Source organism: Bufo gargarizans, chromosome 4 (genome assembly GCF_014858855.1).
Source record: "Bufo gargarizans isolate SCDJY-AF-19 chromosome 4, ASM1485885v1, whole genome shotgun sequence".
In the NCBI taxonomy this organism is placed as follows: domain Eukaryota; kingdom Metazoa; phylum Chordata; class Amphibia; order Anura; family Bufonidae; genus Bufo; species Bufo gargarizans.
Genome location: NC_058083.1, coordinates 526,472,904 through 526,495,435, shown reverse-complemented (window position 1 = coordinate 526,495,435; position 22,532 = coordinate 526,472,904). Strand labels below are relative to the sequence as shown.

Sequence of the window (22,532 nt, the reverse complement as noted above, 5' to 3'; positions counted from 1 at the left end):
GTGACATCACTGAGAATGCCGCCTCTCCATTCACTAGAGATCAGCGGTGACATCACTGAGAATGCAGCCTATCCATTCACTAGAGATCAGCGCTGACATCACTGAGAATGCCGCCTATCCATTCACTAGAGATCAGCGGTGACATCACTGAGAATGCCGCCTATCCATTCACTAGAGATCAGCGGTGACATCACTGAGAATGCAGCCTATCCATTCACTAGAGATCAGCGGTGACATCACTGACAATGCCGCCTATCCATTCACTAGAGATCAGCGGTGACATCACTGAGAATGCCGCCTATCCATTCACTAGAGATCAGCGCTGACATCACTGAGAATGCAGCCTATCCATTCCCTAGAGATCAGCGGTGACATCACTGAGCATGCTGCCTATCCATTCACTAGAGATCAGCGGTGACATCACTGAGAATGCCGCCTATCCATTCACTAGAGATCAGCGGTGACATCACTGAGAATGCCGCCTATCCATTCACTAGAGATCAGCGGTGACATCACTGACAATGCCGCCTATCCATTCACTAGAGATCAGCGGTGACATCACTGAGAATGCAGCCTATCCATTCCCTAGAGATCAGCGGTGACATCACTGAGCATGCTGCCTATCCATTCACTAGAGATCAGCGGTGACATCACTGAGAATGCCGCCTATCCATTCACTAGAGATCAGCGGTGACATCACTGACAATGCCGCCTATCCATTCACTAGAGATCAGCGGTGACATCACTGAGAATGCCGCCTATACATTCACTAGAGATCAGCGGTGACATCACTGAGAATGCACCTATCCATTCACTAGAGATCAGCAGTGACATCACTGAGAATGCAGCTTATCCATTCACTAGAGATCAGCGGTGACATCACTGACAATGCCGCCTATCCATTCACTAGAGATCAGCGGTGACATCACTGAGAATGCCGCCTATCCATTCACTAGAGATCAGCGGTGACATCACTGAGAATGCAGCCTATCCATTCACTAGAGATCAGCGGTGACATCACTGAGAATGCCGCCTATCCATTCACTAGAGATCAGCGGTGACATCACTGAGAATGCCGCCTATCCATTCACTAGAGATCAGCGGTGACATCACTGAGAATGCCGCCTATCCATTCACTAGAGATCAGCGGTGACATCACTGAGAATGCCGCCTATCCATTCACTAGAGATCAGCGGTGACATCACTGAGAATGCCGCCTATCCATTCACTAGAGATCAGCGGTGACATCACTGAGATCGGCGCCTATCCATTCACTAGAGATCAGCAGTGACATCACTGAGAATGCAGCCTATCCATTCACTAGAGATCAGCGGTGACATCACTGAGATCGGCGCTTATCCATTCACTAGAGATCAGCGGTGACATCACTGAGAATGCCGCCTATCCATTCCCTAGAGATCAGCGGTGACATCACTGAGCATGCTGCCTATCCATTCACTAGAGATCAGCGGTGACATCACTGAGAATGCCGCCTATCCATTCACTAGAGATCAGCGGTGACATCACTGACAATGCCGCCTATCCATTCACTAGAGATCAGCGGTGACATCACTGAGAATGCCGCCTATACATTCACTAGAGATCAGCGGTGACATCACTGAGAATGCACCTATCCATTCACTAGAGATCAGCAGTGACATCACTGAGAATGCAGCTTATCCATTCACTAGAGATCAGCGGTGACATCACTGACAATGCCGCCTATCCATTCACTAGAGATCAGCGGTGACATCACTGAGAATGCCGCCTATCCATTCACTAGAGATCAGCGGTGACATCACTGAGAATGCAGCCTATCCATTCACTAGAGATCAGCGGTGACATCACTGAGAATGCCGCCTATCCATTCACTAGAGATCAGCGGTGACATCACTGAGAATGCCGCCTATCCATTCACTAGAGATCAGCGGTGACATCACTGAGAATGCCGCCTATCCATTCACTAGAGATCAGCGGTGACATCACTGAGAATGCCGCCTATCCATTCACTAGAGATCAGCGGTGACATCACTGAGAATGCCGCCTATCCATTCACTAGAGATCAGCGGTGACATCACTGAGATCGGCGCCTATCCATTCACTAGAGATCAGCAGTGACATCACTGAGAATGCAGCCTATCCATTCACTAGAGATCAGCGGTGACATCACTGAGATCGGCGCTTATCCATTCACTAGAGATCAGCGGTGACATCACTGAGAATGCCGCCTATCCATGCACTAGAGATCAGCGGTGACATCACTCAGAATGCCGCCTATCCATTTTTTAGAGATCAGCGGTGACATAACTGAGAATGCCGCCAATCTATTCACTAGAGATCAGCGGTTACATCACTCAGAATGCCGCCTATCCATTTTTTAGAGATCAGCGGTGACATCACTGAGAATGCCGCCTATCCATGCACTTGAGATCAGCGGTGACATCACTGAGAATGCCGCCTATCCATGCACTTGAGATCAGCGGTGACATCACTGAGAATGCCGCCTATCCATGCACTTGAGATCAGCGGTGACATCACTGAGAATGGTTCTTCTTTTGTGGTGCTCATGAGGATGCACAGTGGCGCCTCCCAGTGTATGATTTGGGGTACAGCTGCCGCAGTCCCGGGGTCCTTCCCTCCCATCTATACCTGTATACATGCCAGGGCTGTGCTTGCGTCGCCTGCTTTGCTTGCTCTGCTGCACCTCCACATCCGTCAGTCTGCTGGTGGGATAATCCTTTACAATTACCCACGGAGTGACATTCACATTGGGAATAATTATCGTTCGCTTATAGTCGCACAATTATAGTCTGGAGCCGCACTCACAGCCTGGGGCGCGCTGACCCCCTGTCTGCCGCGCGTCTTCCTTGTGACAACCCAAACACTAAGCTTCCTAATGAGGAACTGACGCATTCTAGATACAATATGTAGCAGAGCTGAGTGTGTTCTTTCTGAAAAGTGATCAACCAGCTGCTTTACATAGGACTGCAGTTTTGTTTTGTTTCATATTTTGGGTAGATGACTACAAGATTTTAACATTCATTTATTTGAAGGTGTTTTTTGCGGACTGCAAGTAAACCCACTGTACTGCATACCGGTAATTAAGGTTTTACATAGGACTGCAGGAATACTCACTGTATGGTATGTAGGTGGTTATGATAATGTGTTACACAGAGCTGCTGATAAATATTATGCATTATCTATACTTAGGTAGCGATATCTCATTGTTCTTTAGGCGATTGAAGTGTAAAGGCGCATTCACACGACTGCGCCGTATTGTGCGGTCCACAAAACACGGATGCCGCCCCTGTGTGTTCCGCAATTTGTGGAACGGAACGAGCGATCCATTATGGAAATGCCTATTCTTGTCCACGATTGCGGACAAGCATAGGACATCCTCTATATTTTTTGCAGTGTTGCGGAATAGAACAACGGATGCGGATAGCCCGCGGTGTGCTGTCCGTATCTTTTGCGGCGCCACTGAAAGGAATGGGTTCGCACCCGTTCCACAAAATTGGGAAACGGATGCAGAGCCATTGATACGGTCGTCTGCTGATGTAATCTTTACTAAGGTTGTTTAACACAATTCAATTTGTGATCTCTGGTTTTACATAGGACTGCAGGTAACATTTACATAGGACTGCAGGTAACATCTTTATTGAAATATATTTAATCATTAAAGATACAGCCTCCAAGGGTCACATAAGAGCTCCATCTCTGCTACATCTGCCCGCGTGTCCCGGCACCTGGCTGCGCCCGTCGTCGGCAGATTAGAGCGCGCTTTAGATGCTTTTAATATTGGATGAAATGAAAGAGAATTTAACGCTAATGCAATTTACGTCTAAAGGAAAAAACTCGTCTCCTGGTTACATTCCCCACGCGGCGGATCCATCATTAACCACTTCCCTGCCAGCAGCCTGCGCCGCACCTGTGACAAGAGGACGGAGAGCAGATGCAGAGCACAGCGATATCAGCACAGACGGGAGATACAGTCCTATATGAACAGATATTTATATATTGGATACGACATATCTGACATCAGTGTGTAATATTGCATATACTGTATGAACACTCCTCTCCTGAAATACTCTGCACTGCCAAGGACCCTGCGCCTTTCACTATATAAATATCAGTAAATATCAGTCTGTTACCTTCCACAAGATCAGCACAATCCTCTCCTGAAATCCTCTGTGCTGCTGGGAGAACCCTGCTCCTTCCAGTATGTAACTATCAGTCTATGACTTCCACAGGATCAACACACTCCTCTCCTGAAATACTCTGTGCTGCTGGGGACCCTGCTCCTTCCGCCCGCTGCGAAGGAGCCCAGCACCGCCCGCTGCGAAGGAGCCCAGCACCGCCCGCTGCGAAGGAGCCCAGCACCGATGACACAAATATTAGTTTTCACAAAGTCTGCTGCTAAACTGCTTTTAGATCTTTGTCTCAGTTGTTTCTGTGATGTAGTGAGATATAATTACACGCACTTCATACGTTTCAGAGGCTTTTATCGACAATTACATGACATTTATGCAGAGTCAGTATTTGCAGTGTTGGCCCTTCTTTTTCAGGACCTCTGCAATCCGACTGCGCATGCTCTCAATCACCTTCTGGGCCAATTCCTGACTGATACAACCCATTCTTTCATAATCACTTCTTGGAGTTTGTCAGAATTAGTGGGTTTTTGTTTGTCCACCCGCCTCTTGAGGATTGACCACAAATTCTCAATGGGATTAAGATCTGGGGAGTTTCCAGGCCATGGACCCAAAATGTCAACGTTTTGGTCCCCGAGCCACTTAGTTATCACTTTTGCCTTATGGCACGGTGCTCCATCATGCTGGAAAATGCATTGTTCTTCACCAAACTGTTGTTGGATTGTTGGAAGAAGCTGCTGCTGGAGGGTGTTTTGGTGCCATTCTTTATTCATGGCTGTGTTTTTGGGCAAATTGTGAGTGAGCCCACTCCCTTGGATGAGAAGCAACCCCACACATGAATGGTCTCAGGAGGCTTTACTGTTGGCATGACACAGGACTGATGGTAGCGCTCACCTTTTCTTCTCCGGACAAGCCTTTTTCCTGATGCCCCAAACAATCGGAAAGAGGCTTCATCGGAGAATATGACTTTGCCCCAGTCCTCAGCCGTCCATTCGCCATATTTTCTGCAGAAGATCAATCTGTCCCTGATGTTTTTTTGGAGAGAAGTGGCTTCTTTGCTGCCCTCCTTGACACCAGGCCATCTTCCAGAAGTCTTGGCCTCACTGTGCGTGCAGATGCGCTCACACCTGCCTGCTGCCATTCCTGAGCAAGCGCTGCACTGGTGGCACTCCGATCCCGCAGCTGAATACTCTTTAGGAGACGATCCTGGCGCTTGCTGGACTTTCTTGGACGCCCTGAAGCCTTCTTAACAAGACTTGAACCTCTTTCCTTGAAGTTCTTGATGATCCTATAAATTGTTGATTGAGGTGCAATCTTAGTAGCCACAATATCCTTGCCTGTGAAGCCATTTTTATGCAACGCAATGATGGCTGCACGCGTTTCTTTGCAGGTCACCATGGTTAACAATGGAAGAACAATGATTTTAAGCATCACCCTCCTTTTAACAGGTCAAGTCTGCCATTTTACCCCAATCAGCCTGACATAATGATCTCCAGCCTTGTGCTCGTCAACATTCTCACCTGAGTTAACAAGACGATTACTGAAATGATCTCAGCAGGTCCTTTAATGACAGCAATGAAATGCAGTGGAAAGGTTTTTTGGGGATTAAGTTAATTTTCATGGCAAAGAAGGACTATGCAATTCATCTGATCCCTCTTCATAACATTCTGGAGGATATGCAAATTGCTATTATAAAAACTTAAGCAGCAACTTTTCCAATTTCCAATATTTATGTAATTCTCAAAACTTTTGGCCACGACTGTATATTGAGGACGGGCTAGCAGCGATCAGCTCTATAGGATAAACCTAGCTGACAGAATCCCTTTAAAATAAAATATGAGGATTTCAGACGCCCTCTTCTCTGTAATGCTACTTGTGACGTTGAGCAGATGCATTACCGTTGTGGCCCCTGGAATCCATTTCATTGTGCTGCTTGATACAACTAGGTCGGACAGACGGTCATTGTTTAGCACTGGCTCTAGTTGGGGATTCCTGCATCTCCGGTGCGATTTACAGCAATCTGGTGGCAATAAACAGGACCAAATTGATGGCGCAATTGTTTGATTTCTCTATTCATTTTTGTGCAGTTCAAAGATAAGAAAAATTGCATACCGAAATCATGAGTTTGGGTGTTCTGGATTGGATGACTCCAGTGGTGAAGTTGGATGTCGCTCTGGCTTGGACAATCTCAGTGTTAAATCTGGGTGGCTCTCTGGATTGGAGGGCCACAGTGGTGAATCTGTGTGGCCCTTTAGAATAAAGCCTCGTTCACAAGTCAGTGTTCTCCACATCCCCATTCATTTTTATTTGTGTATTCACACATCAGTTCTTTACCACAGCCCGCGGGTCCGTTTTTTTTTAGCACGGATGCATGCTCTATTTTGTCCGTCACGGAGCCATTGCGCCCATTATAGTCTATAGGTTAGTGAAAACCACGGATGCCAGCCATGTTGCATCCCTGTTTCACAGATCATTAGGAAGAGATACTTTGAAAATTATTTTTCAGCTGTGCAGGGTCAGTGAAACACGGATGGCAGACGGACAGCAAAAAAAGGACACACGGACCCAATACAGATATCTTCACTGAGGCATCACTGACCACCTTCGCACGGATTTAAGCATGGACATGGACGTGTGAAAGAGGCTTAACTGACTACAGTGGTAAATCTGGGTGGCGCTCTCGATTGGATGACAACGGTAAATATCAAGGGTGCTCTAGATTGGATGAATTTCAGTGACACTTTGTATTGGACAACCCCAATGGTAAAATTGAGTGGCCTTCTGGATTAGATGACCACAGTGGTTAAATTGGATGGCTTTCTGACTCGGACGACCTCAGTGGTGAATTTAAGTGGTCATCCTGATTGGATTACCATAATGGTGAATTCCGGTGGCGCTCTGGATTGGATGACCACAGTTATGAATGTGTGGCTCTCGGGAGTGGAGGACCACAGTGATGTATTTGGGTGGCGCTCTGGATTGGACAACCACATTGGTGAATTTTGGTTGTGCTCTTGGGTGGAGGACCACAATGGTGAATTTGTGTGGCTCTCTGGATTGGACAATCACAGTGGTGAATCAGGTTGGTGCTCTTGGTTAAAATAACACAATCATGAATTTGGGTGGCGCTAAAGATTGGAGGACCACAGAGATGATATTGGATGACGCTCTGGATTGGAGGACCACATGGATGATATTGAATGATGCTCTGGATTGGAGGACCACATGGATGATATTGGATGATGCTCTGGATTGGAGGACCACATGGATGATATTGGATGATGCTCTGGATTGGAGGACCACAGTGGTCGCTCATTATAGGCCTGATGGGAATGCATTGTCCCCCATTGATACAATGTATCATTTATTATCACTGATCACGAGTCTTGTCACCAGATTTACATCTTCTCATCACAGTTTTTTCTGCAGTTTCCTTGATCCTCCGTCCACACCTGGTCTGATCACTCGAAACACATCCAATTTCAACTATCTGCGCGATTTCCTCCAGAGGCCGCTAACAAATGAAAATCTCACGAGAAGCAGCAGCAGCAGCGATTAAACCGAGCGAATAAAAATGAGCTCCCAGGATCACAACGTACACATGAAAAGGATTCCTAAGCCTTGAGGAATCCTGGGAGAAATGAGTTCTAGGAGGGGACGCATCGGCGCTGGGACTGACACACTTAATTACACGTCGGCGGGGATGCTCAGGAGAATTGTGCTGCAGCGAGAGCGAAAGACTTACAGGACGGAGTTATGTTGTATCTTACTGTATTTCACTGAAATGAGTGAAGCCCTGTGGGCGAGTTCAATTATTAAAGATTTTTTATGCAAAATCTTGTTACTGCGGATTTCTATACAACCGGTTGCAGCCTATATATTATTCATAGCAGATACCTGCAGTTTATCTCTGGAACAAATTGGCTCCGAACGTGCGCTGCAAACTTTATGTCTGAACCGCCATAATGGAGACCTAAATGCTACGACAGCTCAGTAGGGCGAGAGAGAGAGTGACACCCGACTCATTACTCATGATATAGAGTAAACACAGCGACTTCATGCAGATATGGAAATTCTGTGCACATAATAGTTATATTCATGTGCATAGGAGCAGTATTATAGTAGTTATATTCTTGTACATAGGAGCAGTATTATAGTAGTTATATTCTTGTACATAGGAGCAGTATTATAGTAGTTATATTCTTGTACATAGGAGCAGTATTATAGTAGTTATATTCTTGTACATAGGAGCAGTATTATAGTAGTTATATTCTTGTACATAGGAGCAGTATTATAGTAGTTATATTCTTGTACATAGGAGGCAGTATTATAGTAGTTATATTATTGTACATAGGAGCAGTATTATAGTAGATATATTCTTGTACATAGGAGGCAGTATTATAGTAGTTATATTCTTGTACATAGGAGCAGTATTATAGTAGTTATATTCTTGTACATAGGAGGCAGTATTATAGTAGTTATATTCTTGTACATAGGAGCAGTATTATAGTAGTTATATTCTTGTACATAGGAGCAGTGTTATAGTAGTTATATTCTTGTACATTGGAGCAGTATTATAGTAGTTATATTCCTGTACATAGGAGGCAGTATTATAGTAGTAATATTCTTGTACATAGAAGCAGTATTATAGTAGTTATTTTCTTGTAAATAGGATCAGTATTATATTAGTTATATTCTTGTACATAGGAGCAGTATTATAGTAGTTATATTCTTGTACATAGAAGCAGTATTATAGTAGTTATATTCTTGTACATAGGAGCAGTAGTATAGTAGTTATATTCTTGTACATAGGAGCAGTATTATAGTAATTATATTCTTGTACATAGGAGGACGTATTATAGTAGTTATATTCTTGTACATAGAAGCAGTATTATAGTAGTTATATTCTAGTACATAGGGGCAGTATTATAGTAGTTATATTCTTGTACATAGGAGCAGTATTATAGTAGTTATATTCATGTACATAGGAGCAGTATTATAGTAGTTATACTCATGTACATAGGAGCAGTATTATAGTAGTTATATTCTTGTACATAGGAGCAGTATTATAGTAGTTATATTCTTGTACATAGGAGCAGTATTATAGTAGTTATATTCTTGTAGATAGGAACAGTATTATAGTAGTTATATTCTTGTACATAGGAGCAGTATTATAGTAGTTATATTCTTGTACATAGGAGGCAGTATTATAGTAGTTATATTCTTGTACATAGAAGCAGTATTATAGTAGTTATAATCTTGTACATAGAAGCAGTATTATAGTAGTTATATTCTTGTACATAGGAGCAGTATTATAGTAGTTATATTCTTGTACATAGGAACAGTATTATAGTAGTTATATTCTTGTACATAGGGGCAGTATTATAGTAGTTATATTCTTGTACATAGGAGCAGTATTATAGCAGTTATACGGCTACTATAATACTACTATATAACTACTATAGTGGTTATAATTATAATACACTTGTATGTAGGGGCAGTATTATGGTAGTTATATTCTTGTACATGGAAGGCAGTATTATAGTAGTTATATTCTTGTACATGGAAGGCAGTATTATAGTAGTTATATTCTTGTACATAGGAACAGTATTATAGTAGTTATATTCTTGTACATAGGAGCAGTATTATAGTAGTTATATTCTTGTACATAGGAGCAGTATTATAGTAGTTATAGTCTTGTACATAGGAGGCAGTATTATAGTAGTTATATCCTTGTACATAGGAGGCAGTATTATAGTAGTTATATTCTTGTACATAGGAGCAGTATTATAGCAGTTATACGGCTACTATAATACTACTATATAACTACTATAGTGGTTATAATTATAATACACTTGTATGTAGGGGCAGTATTATGGTAGTTATATTCTTATACAGTGTATTCTACTGTAGAAAAGACTGGCTTTTTACTTCACTGTGGTCTCTGTACTCACCTCACAGGTGGAGTTCTTCAGAGGTGAGGGGTACAGAACGTTGGTCATTGTGGAGCTCTGGGAAGCTGTAGATTCCCTCGTATTTAGGATCAGCACTGAGTCATCTATTTAAATAAGAACAAATTTTAGGTCAGTAGTTGACAGTTTTTAGAACTGTGGCAATGACTCAATGATTTGATGATTGTGTCCTAACAGTTACTTAATAAATGCTGTTTCCTAAAATATATATTCTCGTTGGCCGCAGATGTGGAACATAATTACCACATCATGTAATTTTAATTTCCAAAATTCAAGAGAGAGAAAGCAATATGAGCCTCCGTGTCCTGGGATAAAATTCTCTGTTTGCATTCCCAAGTAGCAATTCACAACTTGATGACATCACTGAGCCTCCCTCTTGATTTGATGACAGTATTAGATTAGATAATATAATTAAGACTCTCTTTTAGACCTGGATTCTAGAGATGTTTTTGAGATTCAAGCGACATGAGCGGGCGAGAGATTGAAATAGGGGGTGAAAGAAAGATCAGTGTCAAACATAACACCGAGGTAGCGGGCGTGATGCCTCAGAGTGATGGTAGTGGCGAACACCAAGATGGAGATATCAGGTTCAGGTAGGTTAGTAGAGGGAGAAATACAAGAAGTTCAGTTTTTGAAAGATTCAGTTTCAGATAGAGAGAGGGGCATGATGTTAGAGACGGCAGAGAAACAGTGACTGGTGTGTATATAGTTGAGTGTCATCAGCATAGAGATGGAACTGGAAACCAAATCTGCTGATGGTCTGTCCAATTGGGGCTTTGTAGAGAGAGAAGAGGAGAGAGCCTAGGACTGAACCCTGAGGAACCCCAACAGCAAGAGCGAGAGGAGAAGATGTGGAGCCAGTGAATGATACACTGAAAGAGAGGCCAGAGAGATGGGAAGAGAACCAGGAGGGCAGTGTCCTTTAGGCCGATATATTGGAGCATGGTGAGGAGGAGATGGTAGTCTAAAGTGTCAAAAGCTACAGAGAGGTCAAGGAGAATGAGTAAAGAGTGGTCACCGTTGCATTTTGCTGTCAGGAGGTAATTTGTCACTTTGGTGAGGGCAGTTTCTGTAGAATGTAGGTTGCGGAAACCAGATTGTAATGGATCAAGGAGAGAGTAGACCAGACGCTCCAGTAGTTTAGAGATGAAGGGAAGATTGGAGACTGATATAATAGATAAGTGAGTAATAGTAAACGTTCCTACTCTTCGAAATATAGAACCGCGCCTGTAAAGAACGCGAATATAAAATAATAAATCTTTATTGTCTCATTTTATTAAAACCAGGAATCACAAACTAAGGCCTCATGCACACGACCGTTGTGTGCATCCCTGGCCGTTGTGCCGTTTTCCGTTTTTTTTCACAGACCCATTGACTTTCAATGGGTCCGTGGAGAAATGGGAAAATACACAGTTTGGCAGCCGCATCCGTGATCCGTGTTTCCTGGCCGTGAAAAAAATATGACCTGTCCTATTTTTTTCACGGCCAACGGTTCACAGACCCATTCAAGTAAATGGGTCAATGAAAAAACACGGATGCACACAAGATTGTCATCCGCGTCCGTGATCCATGTCCGTTTTTTCCTATCATTTCAATGGCAAACTTTTTTTTTCATTTTTCATGTCCGTGGATCCTCCAAAAATGAAGGAAGACCCACGGAAGAAAAAACGGACACGGATCACGGACCTACGGACCCCGTTTTTGCGGACCTTAAAAAGAAAACGGTCGTGTGCATGAGGCCTAACACTTGCGGGGGGGGGGGGGGATTGCAGATTTTACTCGTATGTTTCCTATCTCAAAATAGATTGCTTGAGTTTAGGAAGATACCTCTCTGCACCCTGTAATACTTAGTAACACTCTCTGAGCATAGAAGCTGGACCACTGCCTGTGGTAAGAATATGGATGCAGTATGTCTGATCTGAATGACAGATCGAGCCGCCAGTTGATGCAAAAAAAATTTTTATGACACTGGAGAGACGTATTTGGTATTTCAATGAATTTGTCAGGTGGATCCGTCAGACAAATGCCATCAGTATGCGTCCAGATTGCCGGATCGGTGACGGAACTGCCTGCCGAAATCCTCTGCCACAAGTGTAAAAGTACCCTTAGTGGTGACAGCCAGAGAGAGAGACTGGAGTAGGTGTGAGGGAATGGGGTCAGAAGTGCATGTGGTAAGACGAGAAGGAGAGGAGCCTGAAGACCACTTCTTCCATGACTGGGTCAAATGTGGACAGTGAGCCGGAGGAGATGCGGGGGAGGGGATCAATAACACTTAGGGGCTGGGCGCTGATTTCATGCTGGATTTTTTCTATTTTCTCTGAAGTAGGGGGCCAGATCTTCAGCACAGAGGCCTCATGCACACAAACGTATTTTCTTTCCATGTCCGTTCCGTTTTTTTTTTTGCCGTATACAAAACCATTCATTTTAATGGATCTGCAAAAAAAAAACATTGCATTCCGTTTCCGTATGTCCGTATTTCCGTTCCGCAAAAGAAATAGAACATGTCCTATTATTGTCCGCAGGACTATTCTATTAGGGGCCAGTTGTTCCGTTCGCGCAAAATACGGAATGCACACCGACGTCATCCGTATTTCTTGCGGACCACAAATGGACATACTGATGCGGACAGCACATGGTGTGCTGTCCGCATTTATTGCAGACCCATTGAAATGAATAGGTCTGTTAAAAAACGGAACTGACACAGAAACGAACAACGTTTGTGTGCATGTAGCCTAAGGGCTCATTCACACGAACGTATGCTACCCGTTGCCATATTGCGGACCGCATTTGCGGATCCGCAATACATGGGCACTGTTCCGTGTGCATTCCGCATTATGGATGCGGACCCCTTCACTTCAATAGGTCCGCAAATCCCGCGATGCGGAACATAAGCACGGAACGGAACACTACGGAGTGCTTTCTAAACTTGCTCTATCTTTCTCTATCTTTTTGCGCAGCGAACGGATCGCGGACCCATTCAAGTGAATGGGTCTGCAATCCCCATGCGACTAACCACGGATGATGCCCGCAATTTGCGGTCCACAGCACGGGCACGGGCTTCACACGGTCGTGTGAACGAGCCTTAAGGCTGAGTTCACGTCACCATTTAGCTTTCCGTTCTTCTAATCCGTCAGAGGTAGATAGGAAGTAAAACGCATGTCAACTGATCCTGTAAAACGGATCCTATGCATAACTGAGTGACAAGAATAGGCATATTCTCTTAGTGCCGGCAATGTGCGGTCCGCAAAATGCGGAACGCACATTGCCAATGTCCGTGTTTTGCAGATCCGCGGATCCACAAAACACACTTGGATGTGTGAATGGACCCTAACATGGGGCCAATCTTATTTTAATTTTTTTCAGGGCCTCTATCTATAAGTTCTCAGTCCGCCCTGGTCTGTAATACACATCACCGGCCGCCGGACCGACTGCGCCGTCACTAATCTGGGCCGTCTTTTAATGAATAATTATACTGTATATATTTATTTTTATTCCTCAGGGCCGCACCGCCAATCACCACAGGCGGCGCGGCCCTGGTTGTAGTTGCCGGCGGCGGTGGGGGGGCAGTAGCCTATGAGAGCTTCCATTGTGGAAGCGCTCCTCTCCATAGTCATCTGTATTACCGTCCTCAGGACAGCGATACAGATGCCTGTGCTGCGGCAGCGGAGGGAGAGGCGTGTCCCTTTCCTGATCTTCTGATAGGCTGCAGGCATTAGTGCCTTCAGCCTATCAGAGGCCGGCTCAGGCGGCGCGATGATGTCATTATCATCGCGCTGTCTGAGTCGGGCAGCACACAGTGGGGGACACAGGCCGGAAGAGGCCCGCATCGCATCACTGTTGATGGAGGTAGGTATTAGTGTTTTTTTTTTTCTTTGCGGGGGAGCTGGCACTATGGGGGCATCTGGCATTTCTTAAATTTTTTTGGGGGTGGCACATTATGGGGGGGGGGCACCATGGGGGAGAGGATCACTATGGGGGCATCTGGGGGCTCTAAAGGGGCTTTTTTTTTATTGACGCACTATAGGGGAGAGTGGCACTATGGGGCATCTGTTGGCACTATAGGGACCTTATTTGGGGGCACTATGGGGAAGTGGGGGCTCTAAAGGGGCCTTTTTTTATTGGCACATTGTGGGGGAGAGGAGCACTATAGGAGCATCTGCTGGGGGCACTAAGAAGGGGCATTTTTTTTACTGGCATATTATGGGGGACATTATGGGGAAGGGGGAGAGGAGCACTATGAGGGCATTTACTGGGGCACTATATAGGGGTATTTTATACTGGCATACATTATGGGGACATTAGCTCAACTGCGGGCACTAAGCGGGGGTATTTCATGTACTGTCATATTATAAGGAGAATTAGTACTACTGGGGGTATTATGTGGAGCTTTACTACTACTGGGGGGCTATGAGGAACATGATTACTAGTATGGGCACTATAGGGGCATTATTACTACCGAGTGTGCTCTGGCAGAGAATTATTTCCATTAGTGGGATTTTGGTGAGGACTGTTACTTTGGGGGGCACCCTGGCACAGTGTCAGCTTAGCACAATTATTTTTGGGGACATTATCTTTATACTATTAGTGTCTGGGCGCAGTTATTTTTTTAGAGCACTGTGTGCCAATAATTGTTGAAGGGGGCACTATCTGTGTGGTAGTAGTATTTCCAGGGGTACTGTTTCTGCAGTATAGTATTGGGGGCACAGCGGGCACAGTATTGGGGGCACTATCTGTGTGGTAGCAGTATTTCCAGGGGGACTGTTTCTGCAGTATAGTATTGGGGGCACAGCGGGCACAGTATTGGGGGCACTATCTGTGTGGTAGTAGTATTTTCAGGGGGACTGTTTCTGCAGTATAGTATTGGGGGGAACAGCGGGCACAGTATTGGGGCACTATCTGTGTGGTAGTAGTATTTTCAGGGGGACTGTGTCTGCAGTATAGTATTGGGGGGAACAGCGGGCACAGTATTGGGGCACTATCTGTGTGGTAGCAGTATTTCCAGGGGGACTGTTTCTGCAGTATAGTATTGGGGGCACAGTATTGGGGCACTATCTGTGTGGTAGCAGTATTTCCAGGGGGACTGTTTCTGAAGTTTAGTATTGGGGGCATAGCGGGCACAGTATTGGGGACACTATCTGTGTGGTAGGAGTATTTCCAGGGGGACTGTTTCTGCAGTATAGTATTGGGGGCACTATCTGTGTGGTAGTAGTAGTATTCCCAGGGGGACTGTTTCTGCAGTACAGTATTGGGGGCACTATCTGTGTGGTAGTAGTAGTATTCCCAGGGGGACTGTTTCTGCAGTACAGTATTGGGGGCACTATCTGTGTGGTAGTAGTAGTATTCCCAGGGGGACTGTTTCTGCAGTACAGTATTGGGGGTGGCAGGAAAGGGTGTTCAGAAGATGTGAAGATGATGGAAATGTGGGAAACTAATGTCTGTTTGTCAATCTCTGCAGAGACGGGAGATGGCAGAAAAATCATCATGGCGGTCTGGTCTGAATGGAGAAGATGAGGAAAGAGAACGTCTACAACAAAGGTGACATCACTGGATGTAAGAGGTAGGGGGCGCTATGTAGGAGAGGAGATTCTCCGGCTCCTTCCCCTGCCATTTGCAGAAGGAGGATTCAGAGCTGGGTGAGGACGACCGAGGGGGCAGCAGGCCACGGGCGGGTGGCAGATGGTGGGGGGAACCACAGGCCTTGAGCAGGATCTGGGGAGGGAGGAGAGCGGAGGAGCTTCCTGGCTGTAGCCGGCTGTTTATTGTATAATGTGAAGCAGGCAGTGCAGCCAGGACAGGCCTCCCCTCTCTCCGTATGATGTGTAGAGACAGGCCGCAACTATAGAATGTCAGCTGTACAGTGTTTGTTGGGAGTGGCCTATTATATGTAGGAGGGGCTTTAATAATGGGCGGGGCCAAAAAAATTCCATTCCTACAGTGCTTTTAGAAATGGCCAGGCAAAAGAATCGGCGCAGTACACTACGCGTGCCACATTGGGGGGCAGTAAATGCAATGTGTTCCTGTATAAAATAAAATAAAAGTCTGCAAAATAAAAATGGGTCACTTGACTGGATTTGCCCCAAGGACTAAGGCTGCCAGCCCTCCCCTGCCTGCCGCTCTCTCCCCTCTAGGCCTGCCGCGCTCTCCCCTCTATGCACGCTGCGCTCTCCCCTCTAGGCCTGCCGCGCTCTCCCCTCTATGCCCGCTGCGCTCTCCCCTCTAGGCCTGCCGCGCTCTCCCCTCTATGCCCGCTGCGCTCTCCCCTTTAGGTCTGCCGCGCTCTCCCCTCTATGCCCGCTGCGCTCTCTCCTCTATGCCCGCCGCGCTCTCCCCTCTATGCCCGCTGCGCTCTCTCCTCTATGCCCGCTGCGCTCTCCCCTTTAGGTCTGCCGCGCTCTCCCCTCTATGCCCGCTGCGCTCTCTCCTCTATGCCCGCCGCGCTCTCCCCTTTAGGTCTGCCGCGCTCTCCCCTCTATGCCCGCCGCGCTCTCTCCTCTATGCCCGCCGCGCTCTCCCCTCTATGCCCGCTGCGCTCTCTCCTCTACGCCTGCCGCGCTCTCTCCTCTATGCCTTCCGCGCTCTCTCCTCTATGCCTTCCGCGCTCTCTCCTCTATGCCAGCTGCGCTCTCTCCTCTATGCCTGCCGCGCTCTCTCCTCTATGCCTGCCGCGCTCTGTCCTCTATGCCCGCTGCGCTCTCTCCTCTATGCCCGCCGCGCTCTCCCCTCTATGCCCGCTGCGCTCTCCCCTCTAGGTCTGCTGCGCTCTCCCCTCTATGCCCGCTGCGCTCTCTCCTCTATGCCCGCCGCGCTCTCCCCTCTATGCCCGCCGCGCTCTCTCCTCTATGCCCGCCGCGCTCTCTCCTCTATGCCTGCCGCGCTCTCCCCTCTATGCCCGCCGCGCTCTCTCCTCTAGGCCCCCCTGCGCTCTCTCCTCTAGGCCCGCCGCGCTCTCCCCTCTATGCCCGCCGCGCTCTCTCCTCTAGGCCCGCCGCGCTCTCTCCTCTAGGCCCGCCGCGCTCTCTCCTCTAGGCCCGCCGCGCTCTCCCCTCTAGGCCCGCCGCGCACTCTCCTCTAGGCCCGCCGCGCTCTCTCCTCTAGGCCCACCGCACTCTCCCCTCTATGCCCGCCGCGCTCTCTCCTCTATGCCTGCCGCGCTCTCTCCTCTATGCCCGCCGCGCTTTCTCCCCTCTATGCCTGCCGCACTTTCTCCCCTCTATGCCCGCCCCGCTCTCTCCTCTAGGCCTGCCGCGCTCTCCCCTCTATGCCCGCTGCGCTCTCTCCTCTATGCCTGCCGCGCTCTCCCCTCTATGCCCGCTGCGCTCTCTCCTCTATGCCCGCCGCGCTCTCCCCTCTATGCCCGCCGCGCTCTCTCCTCTATGCCTGCCGCGCTCTCTCCTCTATGCCTGCCGCGCTCTCCCCTCTATGCCCGCCGCGCTCTCTCCTCTAGGCCCGCCGCGCTCTCTCCTCTAGGCCCGCCGCGCTCTCCCCTCTATGCCCGCCGCGCTCTCTCCTCTAGGCCCGCCGCGCTCTCTCCTCTAGGCCCGCCGCGCTCTCTCCTCTAGGCCCGCCGCGCTCTCCCCTCTAGGCCCGCCGCGCGCTCTCCTCTAGGCCCGCCGCGCTCTCTCCTCTAGGCCCACCGCACTCTCCCCTCTATGCCCGCCGCGCTCTCTCCTCTATGCCTGCCGCGCTCTCTCCTCTATGCCTGCCGCGCTCTCTCCTCTATGCCCGCCGCGCTTTCTCCCCTCTATGCCTGCCGCACTTTCTCCCCTCTATGCCCGCCCCGCTCTCTCCTCTAGGCCTGCCGCGCTCTCGCCTCTATGCCCGCTGCGCTCTCTCCTCTATGCCTGCCGCGCTCTCCCCTCTATGCCCGCTGCGCTCTCTCCTCTATGCCTGCCGCGCTCTCCCCTCTATGCCCGCCGCGCTCTCTCCTCTATGCCTGCCGCGCTCTCTCCTCTAGGCCCGCCGCGCTCTCTCCTCTAGGCCCGCCGCGCTCTCTCCTCTATGCCTGCCGCGCTCTCTCCTCTATGCCCGCCGCGCTCTCTCCTCTATGCCTGCCGCGCTCTCTCCTCTAGGCTATAATGGGGGCGGGGTTCCGGCAGCAGCAGTACTGCATGTAGTACTTTTAGTCCGGCGGCCTCTTGCCGTGCGCTGCCGCCGGAACTCCACCCCCGCCCGCATTATAGTCAATGGGGACAGAGCTGCAGTCCGGGGGCACACGTGAACTAGCGGCAGGATGGATCCGACAGACCTAAATCTTCAAATATACTTTATTAAAACCTGTTCTAAATGTCACAGAATTAGTTTTTCTAATATATAAATATATAATTTTTTTTAATGTTGCCCATGTGAAAACGACACCTGACGTTTGGGTGCCTATAGCTGTTTGGATTCCATACATCGCAGACATGACGTGTGGCTTGGCCATGCGTTCTACCAGTCTGGCTCTGCCTACACCATGGGGGTCACTTCTATGGTTTTTCCAGGCCAGTAGCATGTCTGAGGTCAAGGACCAGACAACGTACTGTATAAAAGCTCTTCTAATAAGAGCACCTCCTCGCTCCTAGTCCTGAGCTGCAGCTCAACAGCTTTTATTACATTGGGCAAGAAATAGCCTACAATATAAGGATATAATGCAGAGACAATGGCTTCTCGAGCAGGTGACAGGTCATCTTCATTCTTCTAGACTGATTGACAGCTGCTTGAGATCCTTTATCCGCCGGCTGCATTAAACCAGGTGACGTTGGACAGACTTTGTGATTGACTGCGGAGACTAAGACCAACCAAAGAGCAGTCACCTTCACTAAAGACGAGGAGACCATGGGCGATACCGCGTGCAAAGGTATCTAAGTCTATCATGTGGGATACTGTCTGCCGAGCCGCTTTAACTAAGCCTATTATGTGTGGTACCAGTGTATTTAGGCCTAACATACTGTCTGCTGGGAGTCACGTATCTAAGCCTGTCACGTGTGATACTTTCTTCTGGGCTGGTGTATTCTTGTGTTATACTGCCTGCTGTGTCCAAGTCTATTAAGTGTCATTATGTCTTCTTAACTGTGTATCTAAGTCTATCATGTGTGATCCTGTGTGTTGAGCTGTGTATCTAAGCCTATCATGTGTGATGCTGTCTTCTAAGATGGTGTATCTGAGCCCGTCATGTGTGATACTGCCTGCTAACCCACTGTATCTGAGCCTATTATGTGTGATACTACCTGGTAGGTTGACGTATCTAAACATATCATGTGTCATACCTTCTTCAGGTGGCATTTCTACCGAGTCTACCATGCGTGATACCGTTTGCTGGGCTGGTGTATCTAAGAATATCATGGGTGAAAGTCCTCTGAGCTGTATCACCTTCTTCTGAGCTGGTGCATATAAGCCTGCTATGTGTGATACCATCTGCTGAGCAAGTGTATCTAATCCTATCATGTGTGATACTGTTTGCTAAATTGGTGTATCTAGGAATACCTCTGGTTTATCTAAGCCCATCAGAAGTGATACTGGCTTCTGAGACGGTGTATGTATGCCTATTACATGTAAAAAGAGACAATGCAGCGCTCTGCAAACACAAATAAAGTACAATAATGCCATAGTAATAGAAAACATTCTGGTGCTAATGCAAATTTAGCAAATTTGAGATTCTTGGCAAATACATTTTGTACAAAATTAATTGGGCCAGTCTGCCAGCGTCAAGGCGATCTCTGTAAGATGGGAACCTAACACTTAATCCTACCTGTTATGTGCCATGACGGCCACTATAAAATTCAGGCAGTGCAGGTTCCATATGCATGCTGGGTCCACTCTGATTTTTACCATTTTTGGTGCCATAACAGCCTCCATTAAATCCAGGGATGCAGGTACCAACATGCATGCTGAGCCCACTATATACCTCTCCTGGTTCCAAATGGCTTCCAATAAATACAATGAGAGCAGGCTACAGCTTTATACTTACTCTAATTAAAATCAGCCTATGGGGCAGACAGAATAGTCAGGGGTGCAAGACCAACTGGAGTCAGCCACACCGCCAGCTCCAGTACAACTGCAAAAAAAGGGGGTCAGTCTGCCCCATAGGCTGATTTTAATTAGAGTAAGTATAAAGCTGTAGCCTGCTCTTATTGTATTTATTGGAAGCCATTTGGCACCAGGAGAAGTATAGAGTGGGCTCAGCATGCATGTTGGTACCTGCATCCCTGGATTTAATGGTGGCCATTATGGCACATAACTGGTAGGATTTAGTGTTAGGTTCCCGTCTTATAGAGATCACCTTGACGCTGGCAGACGGGCCCAAATAATTTTGTACAAAATGTATTTGCCAAGAATCTCAAATTTGCAAAATAAGCGCAGCATTAGCACCAGAATGTTTTCTATAATTAAAGCATTATTGTACTTTATTTGTGTTTGCAGAGTGCTTCTGCATTGTTTCTTTTTTTCCCTGTATGTTTCTAGCACCTGCATATTGGGGTGTGCTGACCCCCTTTTTTTGCAGTTACGTGTGATACTGTCTGCTGAGCTACTGTAACTAATCCTACCCTGTGTGATACTGTCTGCCAAGTTGATGTATCTAAGCCAATATTGAGTTAGACTCCTCTGAGCTTGTCTATCTAAGCCCATCCCAAGTGATATTGTCTTCTCAGCCGGTGTACCCGAGTCTATGATTGAGATTCCTTCTTAATACCCTCACAGCTCTGCTACTCCAGAGACAGTTGTCCAACTCTAGAACTTTCTGGACCTACAGAAATAAAGGACAATGATAACAAGTTGTTTTTCTGCAAATTCCTACTTACCTCCGGAGCCTTCCAGGGCGCTAATCCTCCAGTCAGATGTTTTGGGGTCCAATGCCCACCCGCAGCTGCCGTCTTCAAACATGCAATAAAAGCCCGGAGGTAGGTTTCCTATGGATTCAAAGAGAAAGCTTGTTGTATTCAATGCCTCCCTGTAGTTACATTTCTCCATTGACTAACACAATCTAACTATATTGGAGTACTCTTTCTATACCACAAAATAGACAGATACAGCAGAGCTGACTTTGTAATGTGGTGGTTTAAACCCCTCCAGTAAATTCTGTACAATCTGTTGTTTTCTCATTTGTGCCTATTATCTGTATAATATATCTTTAATGGGTCCGGAGGTCTAATTTTCTGATACAGAGCTCCAAATCCCCTGTATATTCAAAGTGTGACATGATAAAATTCTGGCTGCCACCACTAGGGGGAGCTCAGTGTATTCAGATTTATACAGATCCCACTGAAGTCAATAATAAATGCAAATGTAGTCAATTCCGAATACGAGACCTTACATTACACAATATAAACAGTTCAATGACAAAGTCACCTCTGCTCCATTTGTCTATTATCAGGTTTTCAGCACCTCAGCTATTCCTGATTAAAAAGCTGCAAAGGTAAGACAAGGATAAAGTGCTAACGGGACAATGGATTAGACCCGAGTCCCTGCACTGGTGACTTATGGCCATATTGATAGAGTTGTGTCAGTAAATAAGTGAATCGGAGATGGGTACAGTAAGTGATTCTTCAGTCTGTGGTTTGCGTCCGGTTTAAGTAATGGCTGCACATTCATCAGGTTTGCTCATTCTTTTACAGGAAATGAACATAAAATTTGCCGTTGTGAACAGTCGTCCTCCCGCCATCGCTGTGCAGTAGGCCATTCACACGTCACATAGTGTAAACTCATCACACGTAGGTCAACACAATGTAGTAGTAATAGATAACGCCCAGCTATATATCCCCTGTCCCATATAGCGCCATACATAAAGCCAAAGACTAAATGTACACTGAAATATAGTGCACAAATAATACCAACATACTGTGTAAATACAATACCAGCACACAGTGCACATATAATATCAACATACACTGTACAAATAATACTAACACATATTTGTACACAGTATGTTGGTATTATTTGTGCACTGTATGTTGGTATTATTTGTGCACTAATAATATACAGTGTACAAATAATACCAACATACAGTGCACAAATAATACCAACATACAGTGTACAAATAATACTAACACATACACTGTATGTTGGTATTATTTTTGACCTATGTGTTAGTATTATTTGTACACTGTATATTAGTATTAGTGCACAAATACCAACATACAGTGTACAAATAATACCAACATACAGTGCACAAATAATACCAACATACAGTGTACAAATAATACCAACATAAAGTGTACAAATAATACTAACATACAGTGCACAAATAATACCAACATTCAGTGTACAAATAATACTAACACATACTTGTGCACTGTATGTTGGTATTATTTGTGACCTATGTGTTAGTATTATTTGTACACTGTATATTAGTATTAGTGCACAAATACCAACATACAGTGTACAAATAATACCAACATAAAGTGTACAAATAATACTAACATACAGTGCACAAATA

At 46.4% G+C, this 22,532-nt stretch overlaps 1 protein-coding gene across 1 annotated transcript in view; it reads right to left on the bottom strand.

The window, feature by feature from the left end:
* LOC122935549 (ALK tyrosine kinase receptor-like) overlaps positions 1–22,532 on the bottom strand; it is a 326,171-nt gene that overhangs the window by 104,238 nt on the left and 199,401 nt on the right. The window contains exons 5-6 of the mRNA XM_044291319.1: positions 20,899–21,006; positions 10,103–10,206 (exon numbers count right to left, since the gene is read on the bottom strand). Of these exons, the coding sequence (XP_044147254.1) occupies positions 10,103–10,206; positions 20,899–21,006 (212 nt within the window). The remainder of the gene's footprint in view (positions 1–10,102; positions 10,207–20,898; positions 21,007–22,532) is intronic.